This window comes from Vombatus ursinus, unplaced genomic scaffold, assembly GCF_900497805.2.
Source record: "Vombatus ursinus unplaced genomic scaffold, bare-nosed wombat genome assembly UNPS02003292.1, whole genome shotgun sequence".
NCBI lineage: Eukaryota > Metazoa > Chordata > Mammalia > Diprotodontia > Vombatidae > Vombatus > Vombatus ursinus.
Window position 1 is genome coordinate 2,206,623 of NW_020943070.1, and position 18,087 is coordinate 2,224,709.

The 18,087-nt window shown below is 52.6% G+C and overlaps 1 protein-coding gene across 1 annotated transcript in view; it reads right to left on the minus strand.

The window, feature by feature from the left end:
* CACNA1I (calcium voltage-gated channel subunit alpha1 I) overlaps positions 1–18,087 on the minus strand; it is a 220,582-nt gene that overhangs the window by 83,071 nt on the left and 119,424 nt on the right. Inside the window, 4 exon segments of the mRNA XM_027871198.1 lie at positions 8,170–8,262; positions 9,420–9,626; positions 9,628–9,736; positions 13,812–13,971. Coding sequence (XP_027726999.1) covers positions 8,170–8,262; positions 9,420–9,626; positions 9,628–9,736; positions 13,812–13,971 — 569 coding nt within the window.

Below are 18,087 nucleotides of genomic sequence, written 5' to 3' on the forward strand. Positions count from 1 at the left end.
AGAAAGAGATCATGAGCAACAGGGACAGAGAAAGAAAACCAAATAGACACAGAGGCATTGAGACACAGACAGAGATAGAAGATAGAAGATTGCTCAGGTTGGATCCTGAGAGAAGCACTTTACAGGGAGGGGCTGAAGATGAGGAGCCCCTGTCTTCTAGGGTTGGGACCTGGGGTAGGGGAGCGCTCACGTGGGAAGGTGAGTCAGGGCAGCAGCCAGGCCTCTGCTAGGAGCTCAGAGTCCAGCAGATGCAACCCTGGCATTGCCAATCTAACCTATTGTCTTCATTCCCTCTCACCACCCTCAGGCAGGAAGGGATGTGCAGGGAGGCACTAGTCTAAGGGGCTGTGACCTTCCCAGAGAGGATGAGGAAGAAGGAGGCTCTCCAATCTCTCTCTCTCTCTCTCTCTCTCTCTCTCTCTCCTCTCTCCTCTGTAATCTCCTCCCTCCTCCAGGACTTTAGCTAGAAGAAAAACCTCTGGTGGAAGGAATCTTCCCACTGGCTTTCAATGGGGAAAAACAGAGGGAGAGAAAACCCTGCAAGAGGCCAGCAAAGCTTTCCTTTAGGCCTGGACAACTTCCTGAACCTGAGTGGCCATCAACCTTCCTGCCTGAGAGAGGCCAAGGGTAGGAGGAGGGAATCCTTGGCTCAGGCAGAGAGAACCCTTCTGCCATCCGTTTAGCCTCCCTGTGCCCCATCCTTTAGGCCCCCCATTCCTCCACTAGCATTAACCAGCCCCTGACTTGGTGTATCCAGAACAATACCAACTTTAAGAGAATTTTAAGTCCCCAAACCAGCACCTCCAAGTTCCACCAGGCACAGGTGCTGGAGACACAGGAAAAAGAGACTCCCTCAAACTCATGTCTGCCCTCGAGGAGCTTACACTCTACTGGGAGGAGACGTGTAAACAGATGAGTGAATAGGAGGCAGTTTGTGGAGGGGAGAGCCTGGCCTTGGAGGACCAGGAGGGAGGAAGCTCCAGTTGTGCCTGGGCCCTGCATGGAGGCAGGAAACGGAAGGTCAAGTCGAGGGAGACTTGAGCTGGAGATTTTGACTGGAACCTAACATGTGGAAAGCAATGAGAAATTAGACTAGGCGCCTCACTGAGGGTGGGGACTAGGAGGCGTCTCAGAGTAGAGACAACAACTCCCTTACTTTACACATGAGGGACCTGCGGGGCAGCTGGAGATCTGCACGGGATCTCAAGTCAGTAAATGTTCTCAGGAAGGATTCAAATCCAGGTCTTCCTGACTCTAAAACCCATCCTTTATCCCCCATTCTCCAAGGCCAACCTCCCTTCTTTTCAGGAGACTCAAAGCATTGGGCTTTTTTTCAGCAACCCAGGACCATGAGTAGGAAAGAACCAGAGGCTCTGACATCCTCCACCCTAACAGCCTGACATCCCTTGTTCTAAGGCCCCTCCCAGCCTTGACATTCCATATTCCAAGGCCTCTCTCAGCTCTGATATCCCCTGTTCTAAGGTCCCTCCCAGTCCTGACATTCCATGCTCTAGGCCCCTCCCAGCCTTGACATTCCATATTCCAAGGCCCCATCCAGCCTTGACATCCGCTGTTCTAAGGCCCCTCCTAGCCCTGACATTCCATGCTCTAGGCCCTTCCCAGCCTTGACATTCCATATTCCAAGGCCCCTCCCAGCCTTGACATCTCCAGTTCTAAGGCCTCTCCCAGCCTTGACATTCCATATTCCAAGGCCTCTCTCAGCTCTGATATCCCCTATTCTAAGGTCCCTCCCAGCCCTGACATTCTATGCTCTAGGCCCCTCCCAGCCTTGACATTCCATATTCCAAGGCCTCTCTCAGCTCTGATATCCCCTGTTCAAAAGCCCTTCCCAGCCTTGACATTCCATATTCCAAGGCCCCTCCCAGCCCTGACATCCCCAGTTCTAAGGCCCCTCCCAGCCCTGACATTCCATGCTCTAGGTCCCTTCCAGCCTTGACATTCCATATTCCAAGGCCCCACCCAGCCTTGACATCCCCAGTTCTAAGGCCCCTCCCAGCATTGACATTCCATATTCCAAGGCTTCTCTCAGCTCTGATATCCCCTGTTCTAAGGCCCCTCCCAGCCCTGACATTCCATGTTCTAGGCCCCTCCCAGCCCTGATGTTCCTTCTTCTAAGCCCCACCTCCTCTTCGACTTTCCATGTTCTAAGCTCCCTCCCAGCTCTGATACTTCATGTTCCTAGAAGCCAATTGCCTTATTTTAGAGATGGCTTAAGTCACTTGAGTAAGCTCACATAAGTTGCAGGGAACCAAGCCAGGATTTGAACTAAGGCCTTAGTATCCAGACCTAGTGCTCTCTTGGCTACACCATTCAAGAACATAAGGCTACCAACCTCCCAGCAGCTGATTTCAACCAGTTTGATATCTCCCAGCCCCACTTGCCTCTCTGCCTCGCCTCCCCTCGGGCAGCGGCTTCTGGGGCACCCTCGGGTCCAACATCCTTCCCTGTTTTCTCCCTGGGCTCCCCCTCCCTCTGGGGTCCAGGTGCCTGAAGACTGGGGAGTCGATCCCAGCAACCTCTCTGTATTTCAAAGCAGGAAGGCCCTGCTTGCTGTCATTTGCATGAGCCTTTGAAAACCACCCAGGCCTGCCTAGGAGCCCCACAGAAAGCTGGTTTTTATCCCCTTCAAAGCAGACTCTAAATCCAACGCTTGCTGCCCTTTCAATCATTCTAGTCCCTTCTCCTCCCACCCTCTAAACTCACTCTGATGCTTCCCCCTTCTCTCTTTCCAGAAGGGATGGAAATCGGCTTTCTGGATGGGATCCACTGCCCTGGAGGATTCTGGGAAATGCCCCCTGCTGCTGTGGCCCAGCCCTCCGGACAAACATGGAGTGCCCCGCTCCCATGCCGCCACTGCTGAGCTGAGCCTGCTTCTCTGTGTCCTCGAAGAGTGATAATCAAGAGATGCTCAGAGCTGACGGAAGCCTTTCAGAGAAGCTGGTCCCAACCTTCAGCTTACAGATGACGAAATAATAGTAATAATAATGTTTCAGTTCAGCAGCTCCTTAAGTATATTATCTCATCTATTGAGCTAAAAAGTCCTGGGTGAATTGCGCCCAGTCTCTGGGGACCCACAAGTCTGCCCCAAATCCCCGCCACCTGGAGTCAGAGGAACTGGCTCAGCCACATCCCCAGGCCTCAGTCTCACATCCCCAGGCCTCAGTCTCACATCCCCAGGCCTCAGTCTCACATCCCCAGACCTCAGTCTCATTGCTATGTGAGGCAGTTGGACAAGACAGCCTTTACAATCCCTTCCACTTCTAAATCCACGACTTTATGAACCACGAGATCTCTCTCCTCTGATGCTCCAGGTCCTCCAAGCCCCCACTGCCTCCCCTTAATCTCTCTACTTTGCCCCTTCTCCTTGTCAAGGCCACTCCCTCTACCTGAGGCCTCAATCACTCATCTCCTCTCCTGCCCGTCTTCGGTCTCGATGTCCACTAACTCTTTCCCCACTGCTCATGAAGATGCTCGGGTCCACGCCATCCTTAAAGGAAAAGCACCAGCTGGCCCTCCTCACCCCTCAAGCTGCCAGTCTACCCACCTCCTCCCTTTCTCTGCTAAACTCCTAGAAAGAGCTGGCCACTCTTCTTGGCTCCACCTTCTCGCTCAACACCCACTCAGCTGCCCCTGGAAAGCTGGCTCCCACCCCCGGCACTCTGCTCCTCCTGCTCCTCCCAGAAATCTCTCAACTCCTCCATCCCATGGACCCTTTTCTGGACGCCCCTGCCCCTCTGAACCTGCTGACCCAACTCCTTCTCCCCGGCCACTCTCTCCTGCCTTGATTTTGATGACTTGTCCCCCATGCTTCTCATCCTGCCTGTCTGGCCACTCCCTCTTCGGTCTCCATCACTCATCCGCCACCTCCACAGCCAGCCTGGGAGCTGAGGAACTGAGGCCTGTGAGCCTTCTCCTTGGCTTTCTCTACCGGGCTTGCTAAATCTCGTGGGCTCAAATATCGATTCTCTCCCTCCAGCCTGAATTTCTCCCATGAACTCCAGTGGGACGTGGTGCCAACTGCGGGCGGGATATCTCCTCCTGTCTGGCCTGTAGGCATCTCAAACTGAGTCTGTCCAAAACTGGATCCATCCTCTTTCCCCCAATCCCCCTCCAAATCTCCCTGTTTCTATGGTGGCCACAGCCGTCCTTCCAGTCCCTCCACACTGCAGTCATTCTTGACTTTCCTCTTCCCACAGCCCTCCCCATTTCCCATCAGCTGCCAAATCTTGGCACTTTTAGCTTCACAGATCTCTCGAATCCAGCACCTTCTCTCCACTCACAGGTATTGCTACAGTTCTAGTCCTCACCACTAGCCCTCGGGACCATGATAAGAGCCTCCTCCTGATTGTGCCCCCCGCTTCCCTCTCCAGCTGTCTAAATAACCTTCCTTAGACACAGAAGTACCAACATCCCTCCTTCCTCCTCTGACCTCCCACGATCCTTGTCTTCCTTCAAAACTCAGCTCCAGGGTCACCTCTGCCGGGAAGTCTTCTCTGTCTCCCCTTCCCCCATCACAGATATTTTCTCCCTTCTCCATTGCCTTTGTCTATAGCATCTTAGATCGAGAGATGGAGGGGACCTCAGAAGCCCTGAATCCAGCCTCCTCATTTTATAATAGGAGAAGCCAAGACACAGGTTAAGTGATTTGCCCAGGGTCACACAGCTAGTAGGTGTATGAGACAGGATTTGAACCCAGATCTTCCTGACCCCATGTTCAGTGCTCTCTCCACTGTGGTAGGCTGCCTCTCCAACTTGTGGACACGTAGTTTTCCCCCAGTGGAAGGTAAGCAAGCTTTCTCTTTCCCTTCTGTCTTTTTGCTCCCAGAGGTGAGCATGGCCCTGGGCACAAATAGGAACTGGTGGTCCTCTGGGCTATTCTCTCTCCATCCACCAGGCCGTCTATTCCCTGCCTGTGACCCCTCAGCCTGTCTGTACTACCCCCTTTCTGCCCTGTCAGGAATTTTCTATTTCAGACCAGAGTCCACCAGTGTCCTAAAGGACCCCTATCTTCTTTCCACAGAGGTGGGAAGGCAGTCAGACCCACCTAAGTAGGAATCTTCCACTCTCCAAGAAACATCTGAGTCGGCCTGAACCCTGGACCCACGAGGCCTAGATGGGTGTGGACCTCCCCTCTTCCCCACCCCAGACCCAAGGCCTGACAGGTTCTGCCCTTTCCCGGTCCTTCCCAGAACAGCTTTGGCCCCACTGCCCTGCCTGAATTTGGGGGTGTCAGTTCCCAGAGGGAGGGTGTTGGGGGCTGCTCCTGTCTGTAGTCGGTCCTGGCTCCAGTGGGAGGGGCTCTTTGAGCTGCCCACATTCCCTTCTCTTGTGCCTACCTCCTGCTCCCCAGAGTCCCTCCAGCTAAGCCCCACGGCCTTCCCTTTAACAAACCAAGTAGCAGAGCCTGTGGCTTTAGGCATGGGCTGGCTCGGCTCCTTCTTCTATGCCTGTCTTTTAGTTCCAGCTACAGGGCTTTGTAAATATTTACTGTTGGTTTCACCCAAGGGTCAGGCTCCTCTGGCCCTTTTAGTGGGCCAAGGAGGGTCGGGCTGGGGAAGCTGAGGGGAGGCAATGGGGGTCACCAGGGGAGGATAACCCTGAGCAATGGTCCACGTGGTCTGCCAGCCATCAGGAAGGAAGGCTCAGGGCTGGCTCTGTGGGCTGAAGCAAGAGGCCCTGGCTGTCCCAGGCTATGAATCACCTTGACATTTTCCAGCCCGTACAGTCCCTAGGCCCCCAGGAAGGCTTGTTATCGAGGCATCGGCCAATTCCCAGGGACATGGAGGGTGAGGAGGGGGGAGCCCGTGGCCACACTCTAAGGGGTGTCAAAGGGGCCCTCAGAAATCAGCACATAACTCTGAACTCCAGTGTCCTGGCTCCCAGAAGACAGCACATCTAGTAGAGAGCACTAGGCCAGGCACAGAAAGCCGGGAACTAAATCCCAGCTCAGTCAGAGGCCTCTCTCTATGACCACAGGCAAGTCACTGTATGGGCCTCAGTTTCCCTATCCATAAATGAGAGGAAGAGACAGTGGGAAGAATGCCGCACTTGGGTGCCAAGGTATTTGGACAATTCTCTGCTCTCTTCCTTGGGCAAGTTACTTCACTCCAACTTCAGAGGATGACAAAATCATAGGCAGGAGGGCAGAGACGTGAGAAGCCATCTAATGCAGTCTCTGCATTTCAGAGGTGAGGAAACTGAGTCACATAGGAAGTGGCAGGTACACGATTTGAACTCTGGTCCTCTGACTTGGGGGTTGGAATTAACAGCCATGAAGACTCCCACCACCTCTAAATGTATGAGCCCAGGGCCAGATGATCCCAGAGGGTATGGGATCCTGGTCCTAAAGCCAGAAGGGCTTCAGTGGTCACTCACGTGGTATGACACCCCATTTTACAGATGAGGAGACTGAGGCCAGGGAGGTCTTGTTTTACGGATGAGAAGACTGAGGCCTAGGGAAGTGAGCTGAAGGACACACAGGGAATAAGAGGGAAAGGTCCTCTGTTTCTAAATCTTTGCCTCTTTCCAGTGCACCATGTGCCAGTGTTAAAATCCCAGGCTCTAGTGATCCTCTGATCTCTCTGGCTTGGAGATGCAAAGCTCTCCAAGGATTATGAAAAGTTCTCAGCATATCTGGGACAGCTGCCAAGCCCACTCCAGGAAGAAGAATATAACCCAACCTTTTCATGAGCCGGCTCCATGACAAGAAAGAGGAAAGAGCCCCAGATTTTACAGTCAGAGTCAGAGGATCTGAGTTCAAATCTTGGCTTTGCCACTGGCCACTTGTACGACCTTGAGTAAGTAATTTCACTTCTCTGGGACTCAGTTTCCTCATCTGTAAAATGGCTCCTTCTGGCTCCATCCTTCAGATCACCTCATTTTGTCTGGATCGTACATTTAGAGCCAGAAGGTGCCTGCAGGTCATCTGAGGGGCAACTTCTCATTAGACAGCTGGAAAGAAGGGTCAGAGGGCCTGGGATCTGTGGCATGGGGATCAGGCCTGTGACTTCATTGGTCTGGGGAAGTCCCGGGTGAGGAAGGTCCCTACCCCAGAGCAAGTCAGCACCTTGTCTTCCACTTTGTTGTTTAATCATTTTTAGTCATGTCTGACTCTCTGTGACCCCATGTGAGGATTTCTTGGCAGAGATACTGTAGTGGCTCCAGATCATTTTACAGATGAGGAAACTGAGGCAACCAGGGTTAAGTGACTTGCCCAGGGTCACACAGCTAGCGAGTATCTGAGGCTGGATTTGAACTCTAGAAGATGAGGATTCCTGACTCCAGGCCTGGCACTCTAACCATTGCGCCACCCAGATGTCCTTCAACCTAAGAATCTTAGAAACTGGCCAAGTGCCTTGAGACATGAATTAACTCGCTCATGGTCACACAGCCAGGATGGGTCAGAAGGAAGACTTGAACTAAGGTCTTCCTGGCTTGCAGGCCAGCACTCTGTCCACTACACCAGCTGTCTTTCGGTAATAACAGCAATGATAACAGTGTGTGCATTCACACAGCACTTTGAGTTTGCTAAGTGAGTCACACGCCCCCTCTCATTTGCTCCTCACAACACCCCTGGGAAGAAGGCACGGTCATTATCCAGGCCTATGGCACATCCCCCTCCTCCATCCCCCCAAGAAACTTTAAGCTCCCTGAGAGGGTTCAAGGGCCTTATTTAATGGCTAAGAAAGCAAATGGATCGAATTTCTGCACTTTCCTCATCTCAAATCCTCCTCCTGCCTTCACCTGCCTCCCCCCCCCCCCCCCCTCCCTGGAGAAGACAGACAGAAGCTGAGGCCCACAGAGAGGACCCCCTGAGCAGAGGTGGGGGCAGGGGAGAGTCTCAGGGATCTGCCCCCCCAAACCACACCAGTGGGGAATGGGAGCAATGATTCACAGCAAACATGGCCCAGGGTGAAAAACAGCAGCAGAAATCACAGCTGATGGCCCTTTCAGCCGCTACCTTCAATCACTCTCTGGCTGGTTGAGTTCAGGATTAATACCTGGGCCCCTCGTCCTGTCTGCTTCCCTCTCCTCTCAGGGAGAAGGCCACCCACTCAGTGAGGGATCCAGGTGACTCCCCTCTCTCCAAAGGGACCCTGGTCTGTGAGCCCCTCAAGACTCTGGCTTGTGGGTCCCCCACACACTTACTATAATTAGCAGGATGAAGTAGATGAAGTTGTAGAAGGAGTGGGCGTCCATGACGTAGTACATGATTTCCACCCAGCCTTCCAGGGTGATCACCTGTGGGGGACGGGGAGGAAGAGGAGGGGGGAAGAGACAAAGGGGGGCCAGTTGGCTTCGCCTGGCGCCCAGAGGCAGCTGGGGGCTCCAAGAGGCCTAGTGACTGGGCCACTTCCCCCTGCAGATTGTTACTGTGCTGATCTGGGGAGCTTCAGGGGCAAGCAGCGTCATCCTACTGCTTAGAGGGCTTGAGGCTAGGGCAACATTTCGTCTTTAATAGACACCTCAATGGCCTGGAGTCATGGGACCAGAGAATGAGATTAGAGCTGAGGTCACTAAGGACAGGGAAAGTCCGAGCAGGGACGGACCGCAGAACAGGGGATGTCAGGGCTGAAAGGGACCTTAGAACATGGAATATCAGCTGGGAGGGGCCTTAGAACAGGGAAGGTCATAGCTGAGAAGGAAAGGCCTTAGAACAGGGAAAGTCAGAGCTGGGAGAGGCCTTAGGACAGGGGATGTCAGGGCTAGGGGAGGCTTTAGAATAGAGAATGTCAGGGCTGGGAGGGGCCTTAGAACAGGGGATGTCAGGGCTGGAAGGGGCCTTAAAACCTGAGCATTAGCTAGTGGCTCACATTTCTCTAGTGTCTTACAGTTTTATAAAGCTCTTCTTTCCCATCAGTCCCATGAGGCAGGTAGTCCAAGTATTACCACCATTTTATGATGAGGAGACTGAGGCTCAGAGAGGCCAGCTGGTTTCCCCATGGTTATATATCCAGGGAGTGGCAGCACTAGATCTGGGGCCCAGCCCTCTGAACCTGGCGGTCAGCATTCTCATCCCACCCCAGCATCGGGGGCACAGAGGATGCAGGGAGGACTGGAGCACCACAGCCATGAGCCCTCTGTGGCCAGGGGTCACTAAGACTTTGAATGGATGAATGGATCGCAGAATCAGGGGTCTGGACCTGGTAGGGACCCTGGGCCAGTTTGTCCAACTCTCATTTTACAGATGGGTAATTTCGGTCCTCTTTGCACCCTGCCCCTGGAGGGGCACCTACAGGGGGGACGGGGTGCACCCTGCTACCCTCCGCTCCCGTGGAGGGCCAGCCTGCAGGCGCGAGGCACTGATCTGCACCCTTGTGCACCGCACAGAAGGCCGGGTCCAAGCCAACCCCTCCTGCCCCATGTGTGCCAAGCCCCCGCCAGGGCCGGGCCATCACCTGGAAGATGACAATCCAGGCGTAGCCGATGTTGTCGAAGTTGATGGCGCCCTTGTGTGGGTTGACGCTGCCGGTGCGGCACACATTGTAGTAGCGGTTCCAGTTGACGCACATGCCGCTGACGTTGAAGTCCTGGTGAGCCGCGCTGTAGTAGGCGAAGTCATCTTTGCTCAGGCAGCACTCGCGGCCCTGCTCCTTGAGGGGGGGGGATCTCGTGGCAGCCCATGATGCCATTGTCCCCCGACAGTGAGCAGATGAAAGGCATCTCATCGTCCTCCTCCGGCTGGTAGTAGGGGGGGAGGGCAACATCTCCTTGTCTGACCGAGGAAGAGGGAGAAGACGTGAGCTCAGCTGGGAGCCAGGAGGGAGGCTGGACCAGCGTCCTCTGCCCAACCACAGGCTCCCACCATCCCACCAGGGAAATGGAAACATCCTCACAAGGACAGGACACCAGAGGAAGGACACTCGTCCATCCATTCATTGACTCATTCATTCATTCACTCATCATTCACTTGCTAATTCATCCACCCTTCCATCCAGTCACTCCTTCACTGACTCATTAATTCCCGGAACAAACCTTTAAGTGCCTACTGTGTGCAGAGTGTTATGCTAGGTGCTGAGGAGATCCCAAATTTGGGGCCTCTGCCCTCTTGAAGCTCCTAATCTGGGCTGGGAGGGGGATTAGATACAAACACAGGGAATAACATACAACGTTCTATATGAGTTGCACAGAGAGGCATGAAGCCCGAGTATGTGAGGGGCCACAGGAGGGGGGCTGCCTCCCCTCACCCAAAGTACCCTGTCATCTTTTTTTTTAATTGTGTGCACAGGAACTGGTAAGGCTGAGCCAAGGTAAATGGAGTTTATTGCTGTAATCAAATAAAACTTAGAACAAAGCTAATTTCATCTGTTGTGTCTGTTTATTTTGGAGGGTACCAGCCCTGTGGTCAGATCAATGTAGGGAGCTCCCAGTGTGGACACGCTCCAGCAAAGTCAATCAGCCTCTGGCCTGCCAGCTATGTTACCCAGGTATAGTAGAGGTTCCTAATTTGGGGTCAGTGAACATGTTTGCTTGTACTGAATTGACAACTGTATTTCAACATAATTGTTTTTCCTTATAATCCTCTGTATTTTATGCATTCCAGAACATGACTCTGGGAAAAGGTTTATGACCTTCACCAGACCGTCACAGGGGCCCACGACGTAAAAAAGGCTGAGTCCCAGTCTTAGATTAAATGACTTAGCCAGGGTCTTACATACAGGATGTATCTTCTTTGCCCTTTGCCTCTTGTCTCTTTACGGACACACGTGCACACACATACGCGGACAGACCCACACCTACACACATGCATTCGTGTATGTAATACACGCACACGTACACATGAACACGCACATAGATACACGTGTGTGCACACAGAGACATACACCCGTACACAGATGCACAGACACACAAACACATGCACATATATAAACACTCACAGAGACACATACATATACACACATGCACAGACACATACACACATGAACATGCATGTACGCACACACAAACACATGCACAAATACTCCACTGCCTCTTGCTCTCCCAGCCCTGGCAGTTTCCTCCAGAGATCCCTGGGGGCCTCCTTCTCCCCTCGCTCTGCCAGCCAGCCTTCCCCGCCCTCCCGCCCTCCCACTGCCCTCCCTCCAGCTCTTGGGCTCCCAGAATCTGGTCTGGTCAGTGCCTGGGGAAAGACACTCGTCAAGATTGCTCTGCTCTGGCCTTTCCCAGGAGGAGAAGGAGCCGACCTAGCAGAGATTTCTGGGAACAAATGAGCACAAACAGGGAGCTGTAGCCACTTAAAGGGCTTTGTCAGAATAGCCAGGTGGTCCTGGGACTACATTAACAGATAATTAATGTCCTGGCTCTGGGTTCAGAAACCTGAGTTCGAATCTTGCCTCGGTGTGATCCTGGACAAGCCACCTGATTGCTCTATACCTCAGTTTCTCTATCTGTAAAATGAAGGGGGCTGCACTGTGTGGCCTCTGAACTCTCTCTATCTCACTAGATTAGACCACTGTGATCCCATGAAACAAGGGTCCCACTGCCCTTTATCCTGGCCAGGCTATGCCTGCCATGCTGTGTCAACTTAATTCTATGAGGAAAGTGGAGGTCATTATGATCCTTTGACCCAATGATCTCACGACTAAGCATGTCCCCCAGTGAGATCAAAAATAGAAGGAAAGGACCCTTACATACCAAAACATTAATGAAAATTCCCTCTGTGGTGGCCCGACCCTGGAAAGAATGTGGCTGAACAAACTGTGGTCTGTGAATATAAAGGGATATGATCGTGCCCTAAGAAATGATGACTATGAAGGTTTCTGAGAAGTATAGGAAGACCTCTATGAACGGATGCAGGACCGAGAGAAGGATTTACATGGTGGCTACAGTAACATCAAGAAAAAGCAACCCTAAAAGACAGGAGAATTTGGATTAAAGGCAAAGAACAATCTTGATTCCAGGGGAATGATGATGAAACACCCTTCCTTCCTCTTGGTAGGAAGGTGGTGAACTACAGGTGCGACATACTGCCTACACTGTCAGACGGCCTTTAAGGTATGACTCTGCACTGCCACGACTCTGAGTTACCAAATGGATCCCACCATCCCGGGGGTCAGAGCTGTCATTGCTGCTCATTACAGGTCACACCAAGGACCCTGTATCCCTGGCCCCCTTTGCTTTCCTCTGTAGTGGAGTTAATCTAATCGTCATCCCTTGCGTATGTCCCTCTGCTACCCCTGAGCTTTCTGACACACACTGCTGATAACATCTGGGAGCTGTGTTCAGCTCCAGTTCATTTGAGGGAGGACATTGACGAGACGGAGCACATGCCAAGGAGGGTGGAGGCAGAGATGGCAGGCTTATCCAATTTTTAGGTGACGCAGAGCTGTCAGGGAGAGACAAACACTCAGTGGCAGAATCCTGATCTAAAAGGTCTTGACAGCCTAGAACAATGGCTGATCTATTAATAAAAAACTCAACGTGGATGATTGTAAAGGCTTCTGCCTGAGTTATGAAAGACCCAACAACACTGCCAGAACAAGACAGAGGAGACGTGACAAGACGCCGGTTCACGTAAAAGAGATCTCAGAGCGCGAGCAGACTGCAACTGCCGGAACCGCTAAGAGGGGTTAGGGTCGCCTTGACGGAGCTGGCCGAAAACGTGCTCCCCCTACCCTGGCCAGAACACATCTGGAGTACAGGACTGTGCTCCATCCCAGGTGACACGTTTTGGGAATCCAGAAAGCAAACAGAGAAATGCAACCAGGCCGCGAGGTGGACAGAGCGCTGGGCCAGGATGTCAGAGTCAGGATTTCCTGAGTTCAAATCTCACCTCAGACACTCACTGGCTGTGTGACCCTGGGCAAGTCAATTTATGGGAACAGTAACATCACCTACCTCTTGGAGTTGTGGGAAGCAAATGAGATAATATCTATAAAGGACTTAGCACAGTGCACATAGTAGGTGCTATCTAAATGCTTGTTCCCGCTCTCCTTCTCCCTTCCTCTATGGATTCTGGAAGCAGTAGCAAAGATTGAGGAGTGGCCCAACTCCTCCCCCTATTCCCAGCTGTCAGGAGAAGTGGAAGAAGGAGCAGCTGCCCTTGGAGATGCAGCCAAGGGCTGTCATGTCTTCAAGAGGAGGCTAGCTTCAGTGGGTACCACTGGGTGCAAGGACTGTGAGAGAAAGAGATCCTTCCCTCCTTTCCTCTCTCTCCTTCCTTCCTCCTTCCCCCCTTCCTTCCTTCTTCCCTCCTTTCCTCCTTCTCTCTTACCTTCCTTCCTCCTTCCTTCCTTCCTTTCTTCTGGCTCCTGTGGGAAGAGGCCTCAGGCAAAGTAGCTCATTCATGGGCCATCTATAGTTGACTGTGCATTTGTCTGTTTCTGGAGGTTGTATTTGTGTATGTGTGTGTGTGTGTGTGTGTGTGTGTGTGTGTGTGTGTATACATTTATACATACATGAGCGTATCTATGTATCTATCTATCTATCTATCTCTATAACTATCCTCCAAGGCCTAGCTCAGTCCTCTGCACACAGTAGGCACTTAATAAATGTTGGCTTGAATTATTGCTATTTGTGATTGTCTCTTATTCCTCCTACCAGATTCTTAGCTCTGTGAGGTCAGGAACCATCTTTTCTGCACTTTGTATGTCCCTCAGCCAAGCAAACTGCTCTGTGCAGAGCAAGCACTTGTTGGGTTGTTGTTTTTTCTGATTTACTACCACTCCAGGTACCCGGTGCCCGAGGGGAAGCCAATGCCTGGCTGGGAGAGCCAACCTCCCAGCCACTCAAATTGTCTGGAACACAGCAGGGGCTCCGCAAGCGCTGCTCCCTCCCGCCCTCTCACTCACGTGGTGAAGTTCTCCTCCAGGAAGCAGCGGTTCCGAAGCAGGCCGGCCCACAGCTGCACGCCGATGATGCCAAAGATGAAGAAGACAAAGAAACACAACAGCAGCACGTTGCCCAGCATGGGCAGGGTGTCCAGCAGCAGGTTCACAAGGATACGCATGCCTGTGGAGGAGAGGGCGGGAGGGTGCCGGGTGGAGCGAGGGAGGAAGGGGGGAGAAAGAGAGGGAGAGAGCAGGTGAGTGGGGGAGGGGAGCAAAGGCAGAGGGTCAAGAAATGACAGCTTCGGTCATCACCAGTGAGGTGGCGCCTGTCACGGCTCCCCACCTCCCGCCAGATGGAGGGAGATTCAGTTCAGCGGGTCTTGTCTCTCCCTCCTCCCATCCTCCTCCTGAAAACCCCAGTGAGGTGACAGAGAAGGCGTGAGGTCATGCAGCGTTGTAGCCCAAGCGCTCTCTTCTAGCCCCCAGAGCAAAGATGGACAACGTGGAAGGGCAGATTTGGCAGAGGAACCCATTTTTACACAACTCCGTATTCAGGCAAGGTGGGAATAAAGCCTTTATCACCCCAAATCACAAGGCTGGAAGGAACCAAACCTAGTCTAACCCTCTACCTTCTGAGAAACTGAGGCACAGAGAGGAAAAAATGACTTACCCACTTAACGGGTCACAGGTCATGAAGTTGGAGGGGGCCTCAGAGACCACCTCATCCAACCTCCTCTTTTTACAGGTGAGGAGACTGAGGCCCAGAGAGGTGAACCCACATACCCAAGGTCACATAAGTAGTAAGGAGCAGAAGTGACATGGGAACCAAGATCCTTGGACCCCAGGGCCGGGCAGCCCAGGTATTCAAGATCATAAGGTCAAAAATGGCAAGATTGTGGATTTAAAGCTGGAAGAAAGCTCAGTCTCGCTTAAATCCCCTCATTTTACAGAGGGGGAAACCGAGGCCCAGAGAGGCGTGAGTGACTTACGCCCTAGAATGTAAGTTCCTTGAGGTCAGGACTTTCTTTGCTTTTTGTGTTTCCCCAGACACTTAGCACAGTGCTTGGCATGTAGTCATGGAGAGCTTAAGAAATGCCTTTCCATTCATTCATTCATTCCTTCATTCTTGGGGTCATAGATTTACAGATGGACCTTAGAGATCATTAAGTACAACACATTCCTTCCCTCGTTTTATAAATAAAATCACCAAGGCCCAGAGGAGTTTGTGATGAGCCTAACATCCCTCAGGGATGCAGGCTTAGCTTCAGCCGTAGGGCTCCCAGAGGGCTGGGTCTACTCTGGGTGACACAACTGGACAGACCCTTGGTCAGCACCAGGACAGGCTCTCCAGTGGGGCTCAAGATGGCACTGGGATGAGAGCCAGTGGGAAGGGGGGATGAGGAGCAGGAGTGAGGGAGAACCAAGGGAGGAGGCTGGTGTCCTTGACCAGAAGTCTGCTTGTTTGGGGGCCAATGACGGCAGCTTTATTAACGAGGTTAATTTTGGGGGATTTGGATCTTTGGCTCCAAGTACCGAGTGCTTGTGGATCAATAATTAATGCCTACCACCAACTTCTGCCCCTGAAACTAGGTCAGCCTCCTCCTGGGGAAGGGGGTGTAGCTTCTCTCCAGGCCCCAGAATGAGCCAGGAAGCTGGCCCACATCTGAGTTTAGAGCTTCTGCTCCTCCTTCCCCCACCCCCAGCCAACAGAGAAACCTTCACTGTGCTGAGGTTGGGGGGAGGGGTAACATTCAACGGAACCAACTAGAAAACTCTTCATGACAACCAGACTCCCAGCAAACTAGAGCGCTGGCCCATACAGATTCCCTACTAATCCCCAATCACAGCTGACCCTCCGAGGCACACCCCTCAAAGGAAAGGTTCTACTCTTTTTTCTCAATTAATTATCCTTTCTCTTCCTCTCTGGGGATATGGAAATTTGAGAAGAGGATAATGAAGTTCTGGAAGCTGTCCTCTGAATGAGTCCCGCTAACTGGCCCTCCTCCTCAGAGGACTCCCTCCCACTCCCCTTTCTGAGGCTCTCTTCCTCCGTGGTGTCCTGGGAATCCAGGTCTTTCAGACAATCCATAGAGGCCAGACTGTAATTAGCTAATTAGGGATTTGTAGCTAGTTCATTACCTCTGCTGCCAGGGAAAAGGGGAGCATTGAAATTAGGAGTCTGCGAAGACCCTGGAGGCCCAGTCAATCCTCTTTTATGACTGTGGTCAAGTAATCAGTCAGGTCAGGTTGGGCCTCTCACACTGTCACCAGTTCTGTGGGGACCAGGTTGGAACCCACAGAAGGAACCCGCAGAAGGAAGGAGAATTGAGGGGGAGGGGAAGAAAAAAGAGGCAAAGAAATGAAAAACCAGAGGAGAAGAGAAAAGGAGAAACAAAGAGATGGGAGCTGCTTAATGCAGTGTAGGAGAGACAGCACTGGCCTTGGAGGTCTGGGTTCAAATCCCACATCAGATGCCCGCTGACTGATACTGGGCAAATCATTTCTCTGAACCTTCATTTCTTCTGCAAAATGGAGGCATTAATTCCACCCACCTCTTGTGAGATAGCCTAGGGGAGGTGCTCTGAAGGCTTCAAAGGCTGGATAAATGGGAGCTATCCTCCTAATTGGCCCCATCTGTGATTTCAGCAGCTTGGGGAAGTTCCAGTGTAGGATATTCCTTCTACCAGGGGAGATGAAGCAGTGCCTGATCTGAAGCACTGCGTGGGGGCATGGAGGGGCTCATTCTGACCCGGGTAGCTCTCTTGGCCTCTAAGACAGGAGGTGGCAAAGGTGAGCCTGGCAGGCAGATCTCCCCGCTACCTGCCTTTTCTATCTCCTCCCCCAACGGCTGCCTCCTAAGCCAGTATGACGACATGAAAAGCCATCTGGATGCCCCCTCACTCTCCTGAGGCAAAGGTCAATCAGCAGTAGATCCTTGGAAGGGGCCTTCTCTCCCAGGGCTCCTTTGCCTCCTCTGTGTCCTAGCCCCCTCAGGCAGTCAGTCTGGGGATGCCCACGAGCCCTTCTCAGAGTCATGTGTTTAAATGCATGAAGTAAATACGGGGTGTGACAAAAGAAATTAAATCTATTGAAATACGCCTGTCAATGTGTTTCATTTTTTTTAAGTTCACAGCCCCCAGATTCAAAGCCTTTGGCAGTCAGAAGAACAGGGGTTTGAAGGGACCTTGAGGATCAAAGGAGAAAAGTAGGTCTCTGAGTGGGGACTCTGCCTCGCTCACACTGTCACAAAGCAGCAAAGCCGGGGCTCTTTCCATCGCTTTGCTGTCAAGGCCTAGCCTCACCAGAACAGGAATCCCCACTGCAGCAGGCTGGATGAATGGACATCCAGCACCTGCTTAGAGAGTTCCAGGGATGGGGATCTCACTACCTATCCCAGAAACAGAGGGGTTATTGCCCTTTACCCTGCCCAGGGGATTTTTCAGATAGGGTTTTTTTTTTAAAGTTTATAGAAGTTCCTCAAGGTAAGTACCCTTCAGGTCTGTCTGCACAGAAGCCGGGGTGTGTAGAGGGGAAGGAGGTGGATCCCCTGGGCACCCTTAGTGAAACGCAGCTCCCCTGCTGCTGAACCTGTAAGCGGGCTGGCTAGATCTCCTCCCAGCCAGGAGCGGGGTGGGAAGAGGCAAAGGGGAGGCGGGGCTGCCAGTGAGGATGGAGGTGGGCTGGCACAGAGCTGGTGTAAATATTTATAAAGCACTTAGAAGCTCGAAGCATAGGATCAGGGCCACTTTGCCTGTCCTCCCGGCTTCCCCTCCCCCGTAGCTACTGGGAGGGAGGAGGGGCGGAGGGGGCGCTGTGGCCAGCCACTCAGGGCTGCAGAAAACATCTCCCAGGCACAGACTGTTCCAGAAAATCCTTTTCTGCCCCTCCCCCCATTTTTCTTTCCCTTTCTGTCCTCTCTCGATCTCCAGGCTTCCTGCCCCACATCCTCCTTCACTGGGCCCCAGCCCTGACTGTCAATTCCCAAGACTCTCATCCCCCAGCACCCCTTCACAGCCCCCGATACTCTGAGCCAGAAGGGGCTTACAGATCTTCTGCTATAGCCACACCCTAGTTTGTACAGATGGTAAGACTGAGGCCCAGGGAACACAGTAAGAGGCAGACCACCGATTTGAACCCAGATCTGACTCCAAATCTGGCTGCTCTTCCCCATGATGCCTCCCTCCTTCAGTTCCACAGCCCTGTCTCCCTCAGAGCAGCGGGGAGGGTCTCTCTTTCTCTTTGTGATCGGTTCTTCCACTCTTTTCATTCCTGGAGCTGGGAGCTCCAGTGGGGTAAG